Source organism: Bos indicus, chromosome 10 (assembly GCF_029378745.1).
Source record: "Bos indicus isolate NIAB-ARS_2022 breed Sahiwal x Tharparkar chromosome 10, NIAB-ARS_B.indTharparkar_mat_pri_1.0, whole genome shotgun sequence".
NCBI classification, from domain to species: Eukaryota; Metazoa; Chordata; class Mammalia; order Artiodactyla; family Bovidae; genus Bos; species Bos indicus.
Window position 1 is genome coordinate 57,898,923 of NC_091769.1, and position 17,146 is coordinate 57,916,068.

Genomic DNA, 17,146 nt, shown 5'->3' on the forward strand with positions numbered 1-17,146 from the left:
AGTGTTCTTGCCTGGAGAATCCCAGGGACTGGGGAGCCTGGTGGGCTGCGGTCTATGGGGTCGCACAGAGTCGGACACGACTGAAGCGACTTAGCAGTAGCATCAAGTAAGTTGCCTAAGGTTCCATAGAAGCAATCAAACTAGGATTAAAAGCCTGTCTTCTTAATACATCCTACTGTTACCACCTATTCAACCGCCTTCATCATCTTCAGTTTCTTCAAGGGATCTGACCTTTCTCCCCACAACACAGAGGAGTTTTGGAAAGTCCATCCATTTCATGGCTACCTCCTCCAACATCTGGTTATTTATCAGATCAAATAACCTTCTAATAACTAATTAGTTATTCTAATTACTTCTGGTAACTAAAATGGAACCAATCCCAATGTCCAGCATAGGGCTAGAGTTAAGTGAATTACAGAAAAAAGAATAGTATGAAGCCATTGAAAATGCTACTTATGAAGAGTTCGTAACAACATGGTAAAATGAAGACACAAGAATGTATCCGCTGTGTGATCATAAACAAAATATGCAAAGTATGGAGACCATGTATATCAGTAACAATTCGGCAGTCAGTTCTCTAGCTGCAGAGGAGTCAAGGAGAATGAAGGCTGAGGAAGTATCTTTAGGTTCGGCCTCCAGGATGTCCTTGGCATTGCTTCTCTTTTAGTAAAACTGTGAGGGCAAGAGGGGACACCTGGGCATGATCACAGACTGAAGGTATGGAACTGGTAGAAGACTGAAATTTGAAGATATAAGAAAGGCACCAGGCATGGAATAGCTTCAGAAGGGACTGGTGGACCTGAGGCAGGGTGGCAGGAGTTGAGACATGGAACTCTTTAGAATGAGGTGTGGGCAGGACTGAGAGAGCGTGAGCAGAGTGACACTGCTACCAAACTCTTTCTTACAGTGTCATTCCAGACCTGTCACCATCAAGGCCACCTTCCTCTGGAACATTTTCAATTTCTTGATGCCCATCTTAGTGGCACAGCTCTCCAGGTCTGGCCTGCTCAGCCAGAGGACTGTGGAACTCGTAGGGCTGCAGCCTCTGTGAGCAGCCCTCTGTGCAGGCGAGCATTAAGTCGTGTTCTGTTGGTTTTAAGCAGAGCTGCTGTGTGCTGCTCCTGGAACGCACTGACAAGGTGACTGGGTTAAGTCTTGGCTCCGCTGCTTCCTAACTGGATGACATTGACCAAGTTACTTAACTTCGCTGAGTTTCCACACCCATAGAACGGATTTAAGTCTTGACAGTCATTTTCATTGATTTTTACACAAGTCAATAAATAACTTATATAAAATCCCTAGCACAATACCTGACACATAATGCTTAATAGAGGTTAGTTTTTTTTTTTTAATATTAATCCTATTGTAATACAGTTAATTTTTGGTACCTAACCATTGGATGTTACATTTATTCCTGTTTAATTTTCCATCTTGTTGTTCAGTGTTCTGCAGCTTATCAAAACCTTTTTGAATCTTAAAAAAAATTTTTTTTTAATCTTGATCATCTTTAGCTCATCATTTAATGTGCATATTTGATACACGTGTTCTGGTTTTTTTATCTAAGATATTGGTGACAGTGATGAATGCAGGGTGCAGCAGTAGAGCTTTATAGCATGCTTCTAAAGACCTTAAATTGCTCTTTCTAATTAATCAGGACTCAGGTCTTAGCCGCAGATTCACAAGTTACATTATCCTTTACCCATCTCTTTCTCTTTTTTGAGCTTGAGGAATTCACAAGGCATCTTCACAGAAGTTCTGCTGAGACTCAGATATGCAAGGTCAAGAGAAATGCAGCCCAGGGCCTCAGTCTAAAATAAGGTCAAAACTGAGTTGAGTAATTTCCATTTGGGTATTCTAAACAGTTTTAGACTTCTATATATCATTAACCACTCTGGAAAATTAGATTTATCTATCATATTATATTTATCTATTGTATTATATATGAACAGTTTAGGGATTTCCTTGGCAGTCCAGTGGTTAGGAGTCCACGCTCCCGATACGGGCGGTGTGGGTTCAATCCCTGGTTGGGAAACTAAGGTCCTGCATATTGCATGGCGTGGCCAAAAAAGAAAAAATTAAATTATATATGAGTAGTTCAAAAGAGTATAAAAAGGAGGGTGTAAAGACTAAAATACCAAGTTTATTTGTGCAAACTACTTGGAATTTGAATTTTTGTTCATAAATTTTTATGTTTTACACTAGCTATGGGGAGATCACTGTACTGAGTTCCAGGGCACAGAGACAAGGCTCCTGAAGCTCACATGCCAGTGGTGGAGAAGGGAAGCTACCAGAAACCTGGGGAAGGGGCAGAGAGAGCTCTGAATAGGAAGCATCCAGTCCTGCCTGGGTGGAAGGTATAGTGGGGGGTCGGGGGGAGCTACCACATGTGGGAGTCTTGAACTGACTCCGACTGCTCAGAGCAGTTGCTCACTGCAGGGGGGACGACGGGTGACACTGTGGGTGGAGGAACAGAAAGTGCACAGCAAAGAGCCAGAAGAGTTTGGCATGTTCCACAGTCTGCTCGTGGTTCTCGTGGCAGCAAGCAGGGGATGGACTGAAAATGAAGGTGAGTGAGGCCTGAGTAGGAGAACTGGCTTGACAGTGGTTCCCAGGCCTGATGTGTACCACCATCCATCAGGGGGCACTTCTAGTCTTCATCTTGCTGGGCCCCACTCATGGAAATTCAGGTGTGGGGAAAGGACTCTGTGTGTCCACAGAAACCCTGCGTTCAGCCTGGTGGAGGAAGCACTCAGCAGGCTGTGGGACCCGTCGGGAGAGTGGTGGGGGCAGCACAGGGGAAGCGATTGGTGGCCGTGGCATGGGGGAGTGGATGGGGCACACAGGTGAGCCCTGTTTAAGACGTAGGCCTTCTAGCACCTGGTGTCCACTAGATTGTTAGGGGGGAAGGGAAGGCAGGTGGGGGTGCCCAGCAGTGTCCCAGGTTTCTGATTTGAGGAGTAAGAGAACTGAGGAGGAAGATCGCATTTGAGGCTGGTGTAGTGATCACTTGAGCCCGGCAGTTGTGTGTCAGAAGACATTTAAGGGGTGACGTATGGGAGACAGGTGGAAATGTGGTCTAGACCCACTGAGAGACCTGGGCTGGAAGAACTCCATGGTGCCGGGGGTGGAAGCTGTGGGCATGGCTGAAAGGCTCCAGAAACAGTCTGTCTTGAGGAGAGGCCACAAGGACCTTGGGAGACACGGGAGGAGGCTGGGGAGCTGAAAGGAGCCTGGAGGAATGGCTGAGGTGGAGGAGGAGAGGAGAGGGAGTATGGGGCCACTGCTCTGGCCTGGCTGACCGAGAGTGGGAGACCCCCTTCCAGTTCAGAGAGTGGCGAGGAAGAAGACCCCCAGCACCCTACATGCCGAGTAAAGTCTCCAAGCCATTCAGTGCCTGATGCTGGTAGATCCCTTACATGGGCAGGAGGCATGAGCAGGTGGGGGGAAGGATGCAGCCTGTCCCTGGGGACGTGTCACTTCCTGAGGGTCAGGACTCCTGAAGCCTTTGCCTCCTTCCCCAGCCTCCTGGGCTGGCTGCTGCTAAGTCACTTCAGTCATGTCTGACTCTGTGCGACCCCATAGATGGCAGCCCACCAGGCTCCCCCGTCCCTGGGATTCTTCAGGCAAGAACACTGGAGTGGGTTGCCATTTCCTTCTCCAATGTGTGAAAGTGAAGTCGCTCAGTCGTGTCCAACTCTTAGCGACCCCATGGACTGCAGCCTACCAGGCTCCTCCATCCATGGGATTTTCCAGGCAAGAGTACTGGAGTGGGTTGCCATTGCCTTCTCTCTGGGCTGGGGCACAGCATGATTTCCCTCTGCGGGAGGTAGGCCTCTCCTCTCTCCCGGCCCCACTGCAGGTGGCCCTGGAGGGCTTGGCAGGTGCCTGAGTCCGGGGGCACCTGCCCTAATAGGAAGGAGCCATCCTGAGGAGATCATATGAGAGCTAGTCACAGTGTTTGTCCAAACGCTGCAAAGGTAGCTCTCCTGCTTTGAAGTGTGGCCTTGTGGGTCGAGGAATGTGCGGCAGGAGGGCGGGACCTAATGGGTGTAACTGAGGTGGAACTGGGTAAACTTGGGCTGTTTACTTACCAGGTTGGGTCTCAGCTGCGGGGCTCTAAACAGCTGATAGCCTTGCCGGCGGAGACACCAGGCTTGGTGGGGTGTGGGCAGCCCGGGGGTCCGGGGCTGAGGAGGACATTTGTGTTCTTGCTGGAGAAAAACAGACTTTGGTTTCACGCGACCTGTTACATTTCATGCTACTTTGAGCTAAAACAAACCAGCCTGTGCACTCTCAAGGAGACGGTTGCGTTGAGAGTTCAGGATTATTTTCTAGGCAGGCTCATTTAATTAACAAGTAGTTCAAAGAAGGAGTCCCAAGCTTTGGCTCCCTGGAGTCCTGGCCTTTGAGATGCTCTGTGTGGTATTTGGCGAGTTACTGACCTCTCTGGGCTGGAGTTTGGGAATCAGTTAAACAAAGGGCTTGGGTTGGTTTAGTGATTTTTGCATCACTTCTCAGAGCCCAAGGATTCCATGGAAAGGCCTGGGGGACCTCAGCTGCAGAACATGGTAGGCTACCACCATTTCGTTTGAAGCGATCTCTAAAAAGAACTTTGACTGACAACTTGGAAAAGACAATCTCCCGGGACCCTTTCAGCTATAAAATTCTATAGTGGCCAACTCTTGATAAATGGGATAGTCTCAAATTATTTTTATCATAAAAATATTAGTGATTTATTTTATAATAAAAAAAATTTTATTATAAAAATTTCAGTTTTATAAAGTTAGTAATAATGTTTTCGATAGCAGATCTGATGTGAAAAACAGTAGCCCATGGCTACAAGTATGTGTGGAGTGTGGGTGTGGGTGTCTGCTTGTGAGGCTTCTGTCCACCTGTTTGCCTGGGTGTGTATTTCAAGTGTGTGTCATCACCTGCCAGGTCATTCTTTTTTAATATTTGTTTATTTATTTGTCTGTGCTGGGTCTTAGTTGCAGCATATGGTATGTAGTTCCCTAATCAGGGATGGAACCCCAGCCCCCTGTATTGGGTGCATGGAGTCTTAACCACTGGACCACCAGGGAAGTCCCTGCCAAGTCATTCTTTCTTTCTCTTTAATATTTAGTTATTTATTTGGCTGCACTGGGTCTTATCTGTGGCATGTAGCATCTTCGATCTTTGTTGCAGCACTGGAATCCTTTAGTTCTGGCATGTGAACTCTTAGTTGTGGCATGTGGGATCTAGTTCCCTGACCCCCAGCCCCCTGCGTTGGGAGTGTGGAATTGCTAGCCACTGGACCGCCAGGGAAGTCCCTGCTGGGTCATTCTTCCATTTTCTCTCTCTCTCTGTTTCCCTCCCACCCACCCCACCCCACTCACAAATATTACTCACCCCATGCCACATTTCAGCAAGCTCCTACTCTTAGCTAGCTGTCAAGAATTAAAGCAACCCAGACAACTTAGGGAGTCATGATTGATATCAAATCAATGATATACATACATTTTTGTTTGATAAGTGAGGTAGCTTATATTAACTAATAGATTAATAAATGTGCTTCTCAGCCAGCTTTGTCCTAATCTAGTCCTAGTACCTGAAACTTTGTTTTATACTTATTCTTTATTTCCCTCAACAACTTATTATGAAAATTTAAAGTATATAAAAGAGTTGAAAAAACTTTACAGTCAGCCTCTGTCCCACCACCTAGATTGCAGTATGAATATTTGACTGTATTTGTTGTAATGCATCTGTGCATCTTTTTATACTTCTGTCCACTCCTCAGCCCATCTTATTTTGGGAAGCATTTTAGGGTAATTGCATACATCAGTATGTGTCCTCCTCAATATTCCAGTATGCACATTGTTCAGAGTTGCATATTCAGGTTTTGGGTTTTGGCCACACCACATGGTTTGCAGCGTCTTAGTTCTCCGACCAGGGATTAAACCTGAGTGATGGCAACGAAAGTGCCAAGTCCTAACCACTGGACCACCAGGGAATTTCCAAGAGTTCCATATTTGTTTAGTTCTTCATGTAAAATTTCCAGACAACAAAATGTACCAATCTTAAGTGTACATCCTCTGAGGTTTGAAAAGTGGTAACACCTATTAACCAAAACCCCTTCAAGGTACAAAATGTTGCCATTGCCCACAAGAGTACCTCCCTGGACCCACCATACCTGGAGGCGACTATTGTTCTCAGTTTTTCTCCACATTATATTTGTTTTACTTGTTCTAATACTACATTTAAAGGAGTCATACAGAATGTACTCATTTGTGTACAGCTTCTTTAACTCAGTCTAACACTTGGAGATTCACTCATGTTCTTGCTTATATCAGTAGTTAAGTATTTTTATTGGTAAGTAGTAGCCAATTGTATGAAGATACCACAGTTTTATGTTTTTTTATTCTCATGGACACAGAGTGGACACAGAGTCTAATTTTCAGCAGTTATGAATAAAGTTACTATGAAATGTTCACGTACAAGTCTTTTTGTAAACATATTTTTAATTTTTGCCTTGTTTTGTTTTGGCCATGATGCACACATGCAGGACCTTAGTTGCTTGACCAGGGGTCGAACCTGCCCCTTGCAGAAGTCTTACACACTGCCAGGGAAGTCCCATATTTGCCTTTAAAGATGATATATTCTGATTTATATTACTTATAAAAGTAAAATATGCAAAAACAGAGAATATATAAAATCATAGTGAAGAAGAATGAAAAGTCATAATTATTGCCCAGAATTTTATATAACTGAAATAAGTATGATCTCTCAACCTAAGGAAATATTTCCCCATGGTGGAAAGGCACCAGCAGACCATGGGCCACGTGTTCAGACCAAGCCATCGTTTGGTCATGACATTTGCCTTCTCAGCTGTCCAGAAGCAGAGGTTCACAGAGGACAGTGTCTTGTGCGTGACTGTCCCCAGAGTCAAGGGTGGTGCCAGTGCCAGTTCAGTGACCAGGGACTATACTCAGCAGGATGGCAGGCACTTAGGCAAAAGTGCCTTGACTTTTTCTCCTACAGGCACAAACATTGCCTGTTACAAGAATTTACACACTTGACAATTACCTTCAGACAGTCCATCTGTCCTGGTGAGGGACAATGCCAGAGGACCAGCATTCCTTTGGCCTGTGAGTATAAGGAGGTAGAACAGGGTGCCACTGTAGGCACCAGCCTGAACTGGTTGCTCATCTCAGGTCTGCTTCTGGGGAACCTGGAGTCCCTGAGGCTAGTTTTCTCTGGGAAATGAGGGTTAGATGCTGGATGGCCTATTAGGCTTCATCTAGATCTGGGATGGGTTATGAGCTATCCAGCTTCTGGATTCAGGAATTTTTCTAAGTGCTGCTTCATGTCTCCATGTGAGTGCTTCCCAATTCTTGTTCCCTTTGGCCTGGTTATGTCTCAGGGTAGAGGGGTATCCCGTAGGGGTACCCCATTGCTAGAAACCACTGATATGTGAGCAGAGAGATGCAAATATACACATATGCACATACAGCTCTAGGTTAGAGATTGGCTGAGTTAGCAAAAAAAACCATGTTGACAAACCAGCACTGTGCCAGACACATACATGATAGTTGCCTAGGTGTTGAATCTGTAAATTAATGGCTAGATAGATGAATGAACAATAGAGTAAAGAACAAATAAATGAATGGATGACCACAGAAGAATGTGAGATGTGGGGTCCCGGTCAGAGCAAAAGCAGTCAGTGTATGATGCTGACAGCACGCATGGAGGAGAGAGACGAATGGCTCGTAGAGTCCTATCACAGCTGCCTGGTAGGGACATGGCAGTCACTTTGTGTTTATCTCAAGCAGCATTCAGGAACCACTGGTGAATTCTGGCGAGTGAGGCTGCCTGCTTCCCAATTTATGAGTGTGAATTGTTACATTGTGATAACATACCATAGACTGGGTGTTTCAGCAACAGAGGTGTATTAATATTTTCTCACAGTTCAGGAAGCTGGACAGCCCCCGATCAAGGTGTTGGCAGGGTTGGTGTCTGGTGAGGGTCTTCTGTTTGGTGCAGACAGCTGTCTTCTCACTGTGAACTCCCATAACCTTTCTTTTTGTGCATGCAGGTAGAGAGAGTGTGTTTGCAAACTCTGTTGTATCCCTTCTTCTTATGACATTAATCCTATCAGACCAGGGCGTTGTTACCTCATTTAGCCTTAATTATACCTCTTAAAGACCCTGTCTCCAACTACACTCACATATGGTTTAAGGCTTCAACATATGAAGTCTGGGGAGTGGGAACAATTCAGTACATAGCAGTGTGGTTCAAAAGCCTAAGGACTTGTACATCAGCACAGAGCCAGGTGGGAAACTGAGCTTGGAACTTCTGCACTTCCCATGGAGGGAATCCCTGGCTGCTGACCAGTGCAGTAAGACTGTGGTAACACCGCTGTAACAAGACTTCCACAGCATTTTACAAAGTGCCATCAACTACACAGCTACACAGTCTTATTTAATTTTCCTGGCAAACCTATGAAGTAGGTCTTGTGCCCATTTTGCAGATGAGAAAAGTGAGCAGGAAAAGTGTCTGGCCCAGAGCCACATAGTCCATTAGTGATGAAACAAATCCCTCTGCTCCAATTCATGTCACAGTGCTCAGATCTTCCCACTGAGGGACTCACGGATTTCCCCTCCCAGGCTTTCCTTTTCTTTTCAAGATATATTCAGGAGGCTTTGGGAATTCTGGTACTTGTGACATGAAGCAGCTAGACCTGGTGCGTTGCAGATACACTAAAAATTACCTCAGGGGCTTTCCTGGCAGCTCAGTGGTAAAGAATCTGCCTGCCAGTGCAGGAGACACGGGTTTGATCCCTGATCCGGGAAGATCCCGCATGCTGCAGAGCAGCTAGGCTCATGCACCACAACTATTGAGCCTGTGCTTTAGAGTCCAGGAGCTGCAACTACTGTAGTCTGAGTGCCCTAGAGCCTGTGCTCTGCAGCAAGAGAAACCACCACACTGAGAAACCTGTGCACTGCAGCTAGAGAGTAGCCCCTGCCCTCCACAGTTACAGAAAAGCCCACATGGCAATGAAGACCCAGCACAGCCAATAAATACATTTTAAAAGTTCAGCTGGTGAAGAATCTGCCTGCAATGTGGGAGACCTGGGCTTGATTTCTGGATTGGGAAGGTCCCTTGGAGAAGGGAAAAGCTGCCCACTCCTGTATTCTGGCCAGGAGAATTCCATAGACTGTATCGTCCATGGGATTGCAAAGAGTTGGACACAACTGAGCAACTTTCACTTTCAAAAATTACATCACAAGCAAAAATTAGGTAAAAGTATTTCTAATGAACTTTGGTTCAATTCAGTCACTCAGTCATATCTGACTCTGCGACCCCATGGACTGCAGCATGCCAGGCTTTCCTGTCCATCACCAACTCCCAGAGTTTACTCAAACTCATGTTCATTGAGTCGGTGATGCCATCCAACCATCTCATCCTCTGTTGTTCCCTTCTCCTCTCGCCTTCAATCTTTCCCAGCATCAGAGTCTTTTCCAATGAGTCAACTCTTCACATGAGGTGGCCAAAGTACTGGAGTTTCAGCTTTAGCATCATTCCTTCCAAAGAAATCCCAGGGCTGATCCTTCAGAATGGACTGGTTGGATCTCCTTGCAGTCCAAGGGACTCTCAACAGTCTTCTCCAACACTACAGTTCAAAAGCATCAATTCTTTCGTGCTCAGCTTTCTTTGTGGTCCAACTCTCACATCCATACATGACCAATGGAAAAACCATAGCTTTGACTAGATGGACCTTTGTTGGCAAAGTAATGTCTCTGCTTTTGAATATGATGTCTAGGTTGGTCCTAACTTTTCTTCCAAGGAGCAAATGTCTTCTAATTTCATGGTTGAAGTCACCATCTGGAGCCCCAAAAATAAAATCTGCCACTGTTTTCACTGTTTCGCCATATATTTGCCATGAAGTGATGGGACCAGATGCCATGATCTTCGTTTTCTGAATGTTGAGCTTTAAGCCAACTTTTTCACTCTCCTCTTTCACTTTCATCAAGAGGCTCTTTAGTTCTTCACTTTCTACCATAAGGGTGGTGTCATCTGCATATCTGAGGTTATTGATATTTCTCCCAGCAATCTTGATTCCAGCTTGTGCTTCATCCAGCCCAACATTACTGACATAAGTGAACAGAGAAAACTTTCCCTGAGTCTAGTCATCTAACAATTTGTATTTTGCTTTTAAAGTGCTGAAATTAAACCTGTCTTATTCTCTTGGTCAGTACAACAGGGTTTGGATTCCTGATTCTGAAGAAGTTTGGAAGTCTGCTGAAATAGCAAAGGACTATAGAGTTGGTGACAAAGTTTTGCAACTCCTGCTGGAGGATGGAACGGTGAGGGTCCTTGGTCCTGGCTACCTGTATGTATAAAAGCGGAGCTGTGGGTGTGTACAGGAGGGACAGGCAAATGTTGCTGTGGGTGCAGCCCATGGGTGGGCACGTGAGGGGCAGCTGCTGCTGTGGATCCAGCTGTGTTCTTATGCCCCTCCCGCCTGCCCTGCCCCCACCCCACACTACCTTAAGATATCAAGTTTCCTACATCAGCTGAGTCTCTCTCTGGAGTGAGAAACAGTGGATAGGTCTGTGTTCTGTGCTGCCTTTCTGGGGATTCAGCAATGTTGGGAGGATGCTGAAATACGATTTTATTTTGGTTTTATGAGTCTCAGCAGAGAGACTGGGTGAAGATGAGAAACTTGGAGAGGAAGTTATTTGAGTTGTTGAGCTATAAAGACATCTTACTAGATTCACAGCTAGGCTGACCTTAGGTTTTTAGAATCAAGTCTTTGGGTGCAGAGCTGGACAAAGGATTTTCATGATCTATCTGGATGTGGGAGTTAGTCTGGGGAATATCACGTGAATATTAAAGTGGATTTCCAAGGTATGGAAATGTCTCTTAAGAGACAGAACACGATATTGCCCATCAGTCAGATGGACCTGGATTCGGGGGTCATTTCCTGAGATTCTGGGAAGGGAGACAAAGCAGTTTAAAAAGGGCACATGCTCTATAATCAGACTATCTGGATTCAAGTCCTACCACAGCCACTCACTAAGTCTGTGCCCGTGACTCCTCACCTTCGTCATGTGTCAGCTGAAGTTAGCAGCAGCGGGACCTCACAGGGCTGCTGGAGATCAGGTGAGATCATGCTTGGGGGCATATGCAGGTGCAGGGGATGAGGCTGAGATGCTGTTCTTTCCACTTAGCCTTCCCATTCCCAGCAGATACTCCTGGGGGGCAGTTGTTGAGTCTCAGTCATCTGATTAGGGATCAGATGGCTTTGGAGAGAAAAATCTCAGGGCGGCAGCTGCAGTGGCAGTGTGCTGCTTTAGTAACATGAGCAGGGCTTCAGGTGGCCACATTCCTGGCCCTGAACCAGCTGCCCGGATGGAGGAGGAGGGGGAGAGGCAGGTAAGGTAATAGGCGGCCACACTGTGCTTTATTTAACCCATTGTCTACACCATGAAGGACAAAGCCTGCTTTGTGTAAGAAAATGTCACCTCTGTCTCCATTCTCCATGTTCTTCACATTCACATTTCCCCCCTCCCCCAAAGACTGTCTGTTCCATTTGTCTTTCCCTCTCTGTTTCTTTTACACATAAAATGTACACGTGTGCACACACACAGTGGCTGAACTGGAAAAGGAGGTTGTTGATTTAAAATAGAAAACAGAAAAACTCAGGAAAAGTAAAAAATTATAAACGAGTAGCACTTTTCTTTATCTTATTCTTGAAAGTGTGTAGGTTAAGAATAGCCTGCTTGGGGCAGGTCCATAACATAACTGCACTGATAATGAGCAGGCAGCTGCTCTGGGGCCCTGTGCCCAGTCGTCCTGGAGTGCTCCGAGCTGCTCTCCTTATGGAAAACGGCCCAACAAGTCAAACCCCCTGCCAGCACTGACTGGAGGCATCACGACACAGGCCTCAGAGTCAGCCAGACGCATGTTAACTGAGTGACCTTGGACAAGGATCTTTACCCCTCTGAATCTGTCTCCTTAAGTCTTGGTTTGGGATGCCAAGCCCTCCTTGGAGAGCAGTTTTGAGAATCAAGGGGAAACCAGTGCAGAGTACTTGGCCCAGGGGCTGCAGAGCAGGTTCTTGCTAAGGGGCAGCTGGCTCGCCTTTTCACCTTGTGCCTTTCTGGGAAGGAAGGCAGCCCGGGAAGGTGGAAGAGAAGCAAGCCTGCTGGGTGACTTTGCTCAAGTCCCTTCCCAAAACTGAGAAATGAAAGTACAGGAAGGTAGAACAGGTGGTGAAAAGGGCCCTTAATGCTCTGACACCTACAAGACCCACAAGACCTTTATTCTGCTCAGGCAGTTACTTCCAGAATACACACTGGTGAAATCCCACAGAAGAGGGGCCATCCTGAGCCGGTTACTCGGCCCAGGGCTGAGGTTGATAGAAACAGGCAGCCCTGCAGCAGGAGACGTGTGCCCCTGGGAACACAGGCAGCTGCAGACAGGAGTCACCTGCACAGGGAGCTGCCCACAGACAGACTCACCCACATCAGCTCCTTTGGACACTCCTCACCACCAAGAATGTCAACTTCATACAGAGATGCAGTAACCTTAGAGCTTCAAGGGCCCTTAGATCACTGAGTCATTTAGCAACAAAACCTTGTTTTCAAATGAAAGTTTTTGTGGTACCCAGCAGCTGAATCACATACAAATAGAGCCCCTGTGTCAGAAATTGGACAGGGTACCCAGGTCCCTGGCCATATGGCTTCTCTGTCACCCCTCATTGAGGGTTCTGTAGCTCTGAGGATCCCCAATCCAGTCCAGCGCATCTTTTCACAGATGAAAGAAGAGAGACCCAGAGAGGATAAGTGATACACCCTAGGGCACACAGTCAATACCTTGATCCCCTGGCTCCCAAAAGTCAGATTATTTTCTCACTGCTATACATACATTTGTTTTCCAGAGTGCCAAAGAGGGGTAGATAGGAAAGAGGACAGTGATTCAACAGAAACACTCCAAACCTTTTACTTCCAGAACTTTAATTTCATCTTTGTCCAAAGGAGCTGGATTATTCCATTGATCCTGAATGTCTGCCTCCACTTCGAAATCCTGACATCCTCGTGGGTGAGAATGACCTCACAGCTCTCAGCTATCTCCATGAGCCTGCAGTGCTCCACAATCTCAGAATCCGTTTTGCAGAATCCAAACTCATTTACACCTACAGCGGTAAGGAAAGCAATTCCAGGAGAGCAGGAACGCTTGCTGTCTAGAGCATCCTGATTACGTTTTAGATTATGTTTATATTAGAAATGTTGACTTCTGTCAAAATGCGTAATCACACCTAAACATTTGCCCAGATTGCTATCTAAAAGGTACAGACATCTGAACTTAGAGAATCTGTTATAAAATGAACTATCTCGGTGGGAAGAGTCTTCAACAAATACTAAGCTTGGAGTACCAAGAAAAATGTATGTAGGTAAAGCTTGTGTTTGAGTTTCTATTGGCTATAATAAGTTTATTACTGGAGCAATATTATCATTGTGTTTACGCTGAGGATGGTAAGAGCCTCTCAGTTTTAGTGCATTGCCATCTGTCATCTTGTCTAACCTTAAGGGTGGCCTAGAAATGTAGGTGACATCAGCAGGGAACGGAGATTCAGAGCATAAAGTGACCTACCCAGACTCGCACAGCAGGTTTAATAAGTGGCTGATCTGAAAGTTTCTCAAAAGACCCAAAGAGGTGACATCACTGCATCCAACATCTTTCCTCAGGAATCATCTTGGTGGCCATGAATCCTTACAAGCAGCTGCCAATATATGGAGATCCCATCATCCATGCCTACAGCGGGCAGAACATGGGCGACATGGACCCACACATATTTGCCGTGGCGGAAGAGGCATACAAGCAGATGGCCAGGTGGGGCTTCCTCTGATTCTCCCAGTGCTCCTACATCTGCTGGGCCTCATAGTGGCAGGGAGACAGCTGGCCCAGTCTCATTAAAAGTGACCCTCAGGGACTTCCCCGATGGCCCAGTGGTTAAGAATCTACCTTGCAATGCAGGGAATGTGGGTATGATCCCTGGTCTAGGAACTAGACATGCTGCAGAACAACCAAGCCCACTGCTACAACCAGGGAGTCCATGCGCCACAAAGTTCCTGCGTGCTGTTCCTAAGACCAACAGCTAAATAAATAATTATTTTTAAGTGACCATCAGGCTGGAGGGGGTGCTTGGTAGAGCAGACTGGCTTGTACCGAATAGCAAATGTTGGATATAGCTGACCTGTCTCCACCAAGCCTCCTGGTTTTACTCCTAGATAGTCCTGTCGGTCCTACCAACCTGGGAATAGTCAATGCTTTTCTTGCAATGTGTTTGGTTGGAAGAAAACTGATTTTTTTCTCCACTGTGAGATGTTTAGGCTTTTTTGCCCAGCCAAGGCAGAAGATTCTGATGATAGATGAGCACAGGTTTTAGCTGTAGGATATTTGAAGTTTTATGCTAATATTGCCTCCTCTTTCTTGTGTGGTATGTGAAGTTCTTATTTTGTTAGCACCGGACAAGGCACTGTGCACACACTCCCACACATCACCCTGAGTGCCCTCAAAAGAGCCCATGATGAGGATGCCCAGGCAGTGGTCAGATGACTGAGATTTGAAGCCATCCACCCAAGGTCACTCAGCAAGAGAAAGGCAGAGCTTGGATTTTCCCTCAGATTTCTAGATTCCATGTGTAATTTTTTTTCCTTATAACTATTCTGTTTTGTCTTCAACATCCTGATCTGCAAAAGGATCTTTGTAGATCCTTACAGTTTGCAAAAGAACTTTCATAGACAGCGGTCTAGTTTGAGTCTGGAAACACCTCTGTGAAGTCTTCTGAGCTGCCATCATTTCCTTATTTCCAGATCAAGACTTGAGACACAGGACCTGAATCTGCTACTGTTTACTGCATAACCCTGGACACAGCCCTGAGCTCCCTGAGCTTCAGGGTCCTCATCCGTGAGCTGGATGCTCAGTGACTTAAGCAAGATAGAAATGCATGATTCTCTCATGCAGAAAAGTCTGCTGGGCAGTCCAGGACCAGCATGCCACCTCTACCAAGTCATCAGGGACCCAGTACTTCCCAGCATCCTGATCCTTGGGGCAGGATGCACATCCTCAGAGCCAAGCTAGTGCTCAGCTCTCTTCTCTCTTTTCTAGGCTAGAGTGTTCCAGGGAAAGAGTGTGTCCCTCCTGGTTAAGGAGCCCTCCCAGAAGCCCCACAGAGCACTTCTGCTTATAGCTTATTGGTCAGGATCTACTCACATGACTGTCCCAGCTGCAAGGGAGGCTGGGATATGTAGTCTTTTGTATGGGCAGCAACATGCCCACTAAGAACTGGAGCTTAGACCCTAAGAAGCATGGGGAGGATGACTGTTGGGTCTAGAATTATCAATTAATAACCAATCACCTGGGACACCTGAACCCCATGTCCTCAAGCTCAGCAGGTGTCCTCCATGTTCCAGTCAGGCCATGAGGGACTCTGTGACTCCCTCTTCTTTGAAACACATCAGAGGCAGGGAGACAGGCCAGCTTTGCTTTTGAGGACACCAGTTGGCCCCGAACCTGCCATCCCTACTCAGGTGCTGTGACAAATGATGTGAATTCTCCTCCTTTCCTGAGCCCTGGTGGTAGCATGGAGACTCATGAGCAGAGGGCAGCCAAGCCTGACAGTGCCAGAAAATAAAAGATCTTGAAGGTTCCCCCCAAAGTTGCCAATTACCTTGGCTTTTGCTGCAGCAAGTTTCCTTTCAATCCTAAAACACCATGGATCTAGGATTTACCTTGGCCCCTGCAGGTCTCCAGGGCATCTGCAAGATTAGAATCTGTGTGCCTCAGAGCATACAGGACTACTCCTGGGTGTCAACAGCATGAGCTTATTGGAGCTTCAGAGCTGAGCCAGGTTCAAGCTTGAAGAGCCAGTTTCCTCTGGAGGCCTGTCTAACTGCAATAGCAGAATTGAACATAAAGCAGGCTCTTCTTGGACTTGTGGATACTATACTGGGAATCAGGAGAGCTGGCTTCAGTAACCCCAGGGTGTCATTCATGTCCTCAGCATCTTAGCATCCTCTGTGGAACCAGGGACTCTCGCTAATGTCCTCTCCAGAGTTCCCAGAGAGGCTGTGTGTTCTGTGCATCACCGGGTCACTGTTATGTTCATCTGTAAAATGGATATACAGTATGTGGTGTAGGATTTGTGTGAGGTTTAAATGAGAATCCTTGTAAATTATTCACCAAGAACCTCACACACAAGCAGTGCTAGGATGGCACTGTAAAAAGGTTCCACCATCATCATCTTATGATATGGAAAGTTTAGTGCATTTTTTTAAGATCTCCATGTTATATAACAGAGTATGTTGGCTTATGGAGCACAAGTTTCCAGGCACATCTCAAGTAATTGCTCTCAAATAATGTCTTAAAAATGTTTTTATATTGAAGTGAAAGGAGAAAGGAGGTGACATAGGCCTGAGACTGCTGTCCTTAGAGACTTACGTGCAAGTTTGGCCCATGGTGAGCCTCTGGGAACTTGGATTTCAGGAGGGTTCATAGAACTTCCTAATTGCTGAGTAACAATTGTGAGTGGCTCACTATACCTAAACTGTTTGTGTAAACAAGGTGGTTCAGGCTGAACATCCGCTCTCCTCCTGGGCATCTGGAATTTTGGTATGTGATAGGAGAGGATATGTGACCAGACCCCAATAAAAACCCTGGACACAGTCTCTGTTGAGCATCCTGGGTAAACAGTGTTTCCCATGTGTTGTCATAATTCATTGCTGGAGGAAGTAAGTGCATCCTGTGTGACCCCCCGGGAAAGGACTCTTGGAAGTTCACACCTGGCCTCCTCTGGACTCGGCCCACATGCCATTGACCCTCGCTGATTTGCTGTCTCCTTCTGGTGTAGTAAGTCTTGGCCATGAGTACAAACGTGTACTGAGACCTGTGAGTCCTCCCAGTGGATCACTGGTCTGGGACTGGCCTTGGGAACTCTCAATACAGGGGACACAGCAGGAGACAGAGTTGTGTGTTCAGCAGGATCACAGAGAAAAAGACTAGAAGGAAATTCACTGGCATGTTAAAAAAGTTCCTTTAGCATGATAAACCAAGTCCCTTCTGACTTATCTGCATTTTTATTAGTGCGCATATATTGCCTTTT

General features: G+C 46.2%; 1 protein-coding gene across 1 annotated transcript in view; it reads left to right on the top strand.

Moving 5' to 3' along the window:
• MYO5C (myosin VC) overlaps positions 1-17,146 on the top strand; it is a 118,577-nt gene that overhangs the window by 7,539 nt on the left and 93,892 nt on the right. The window contains exons 2-4 of the mRNA XM_019967848.2: positions 10,233-10,343; positions 13,020-13,185; positions 13,731-13,875. Of these exons, the coding sequence (XP_019823407.2) occupies positions 10,233-10,343; positions 13,020-13,185; positions 13,731-13,875 (422 nt within the window). The remainder of the gene's footprint in view (positions 1-10,232; positions 10,344-13,019; positions 13,186-13,730; positions 13,876-17,146) is intronic.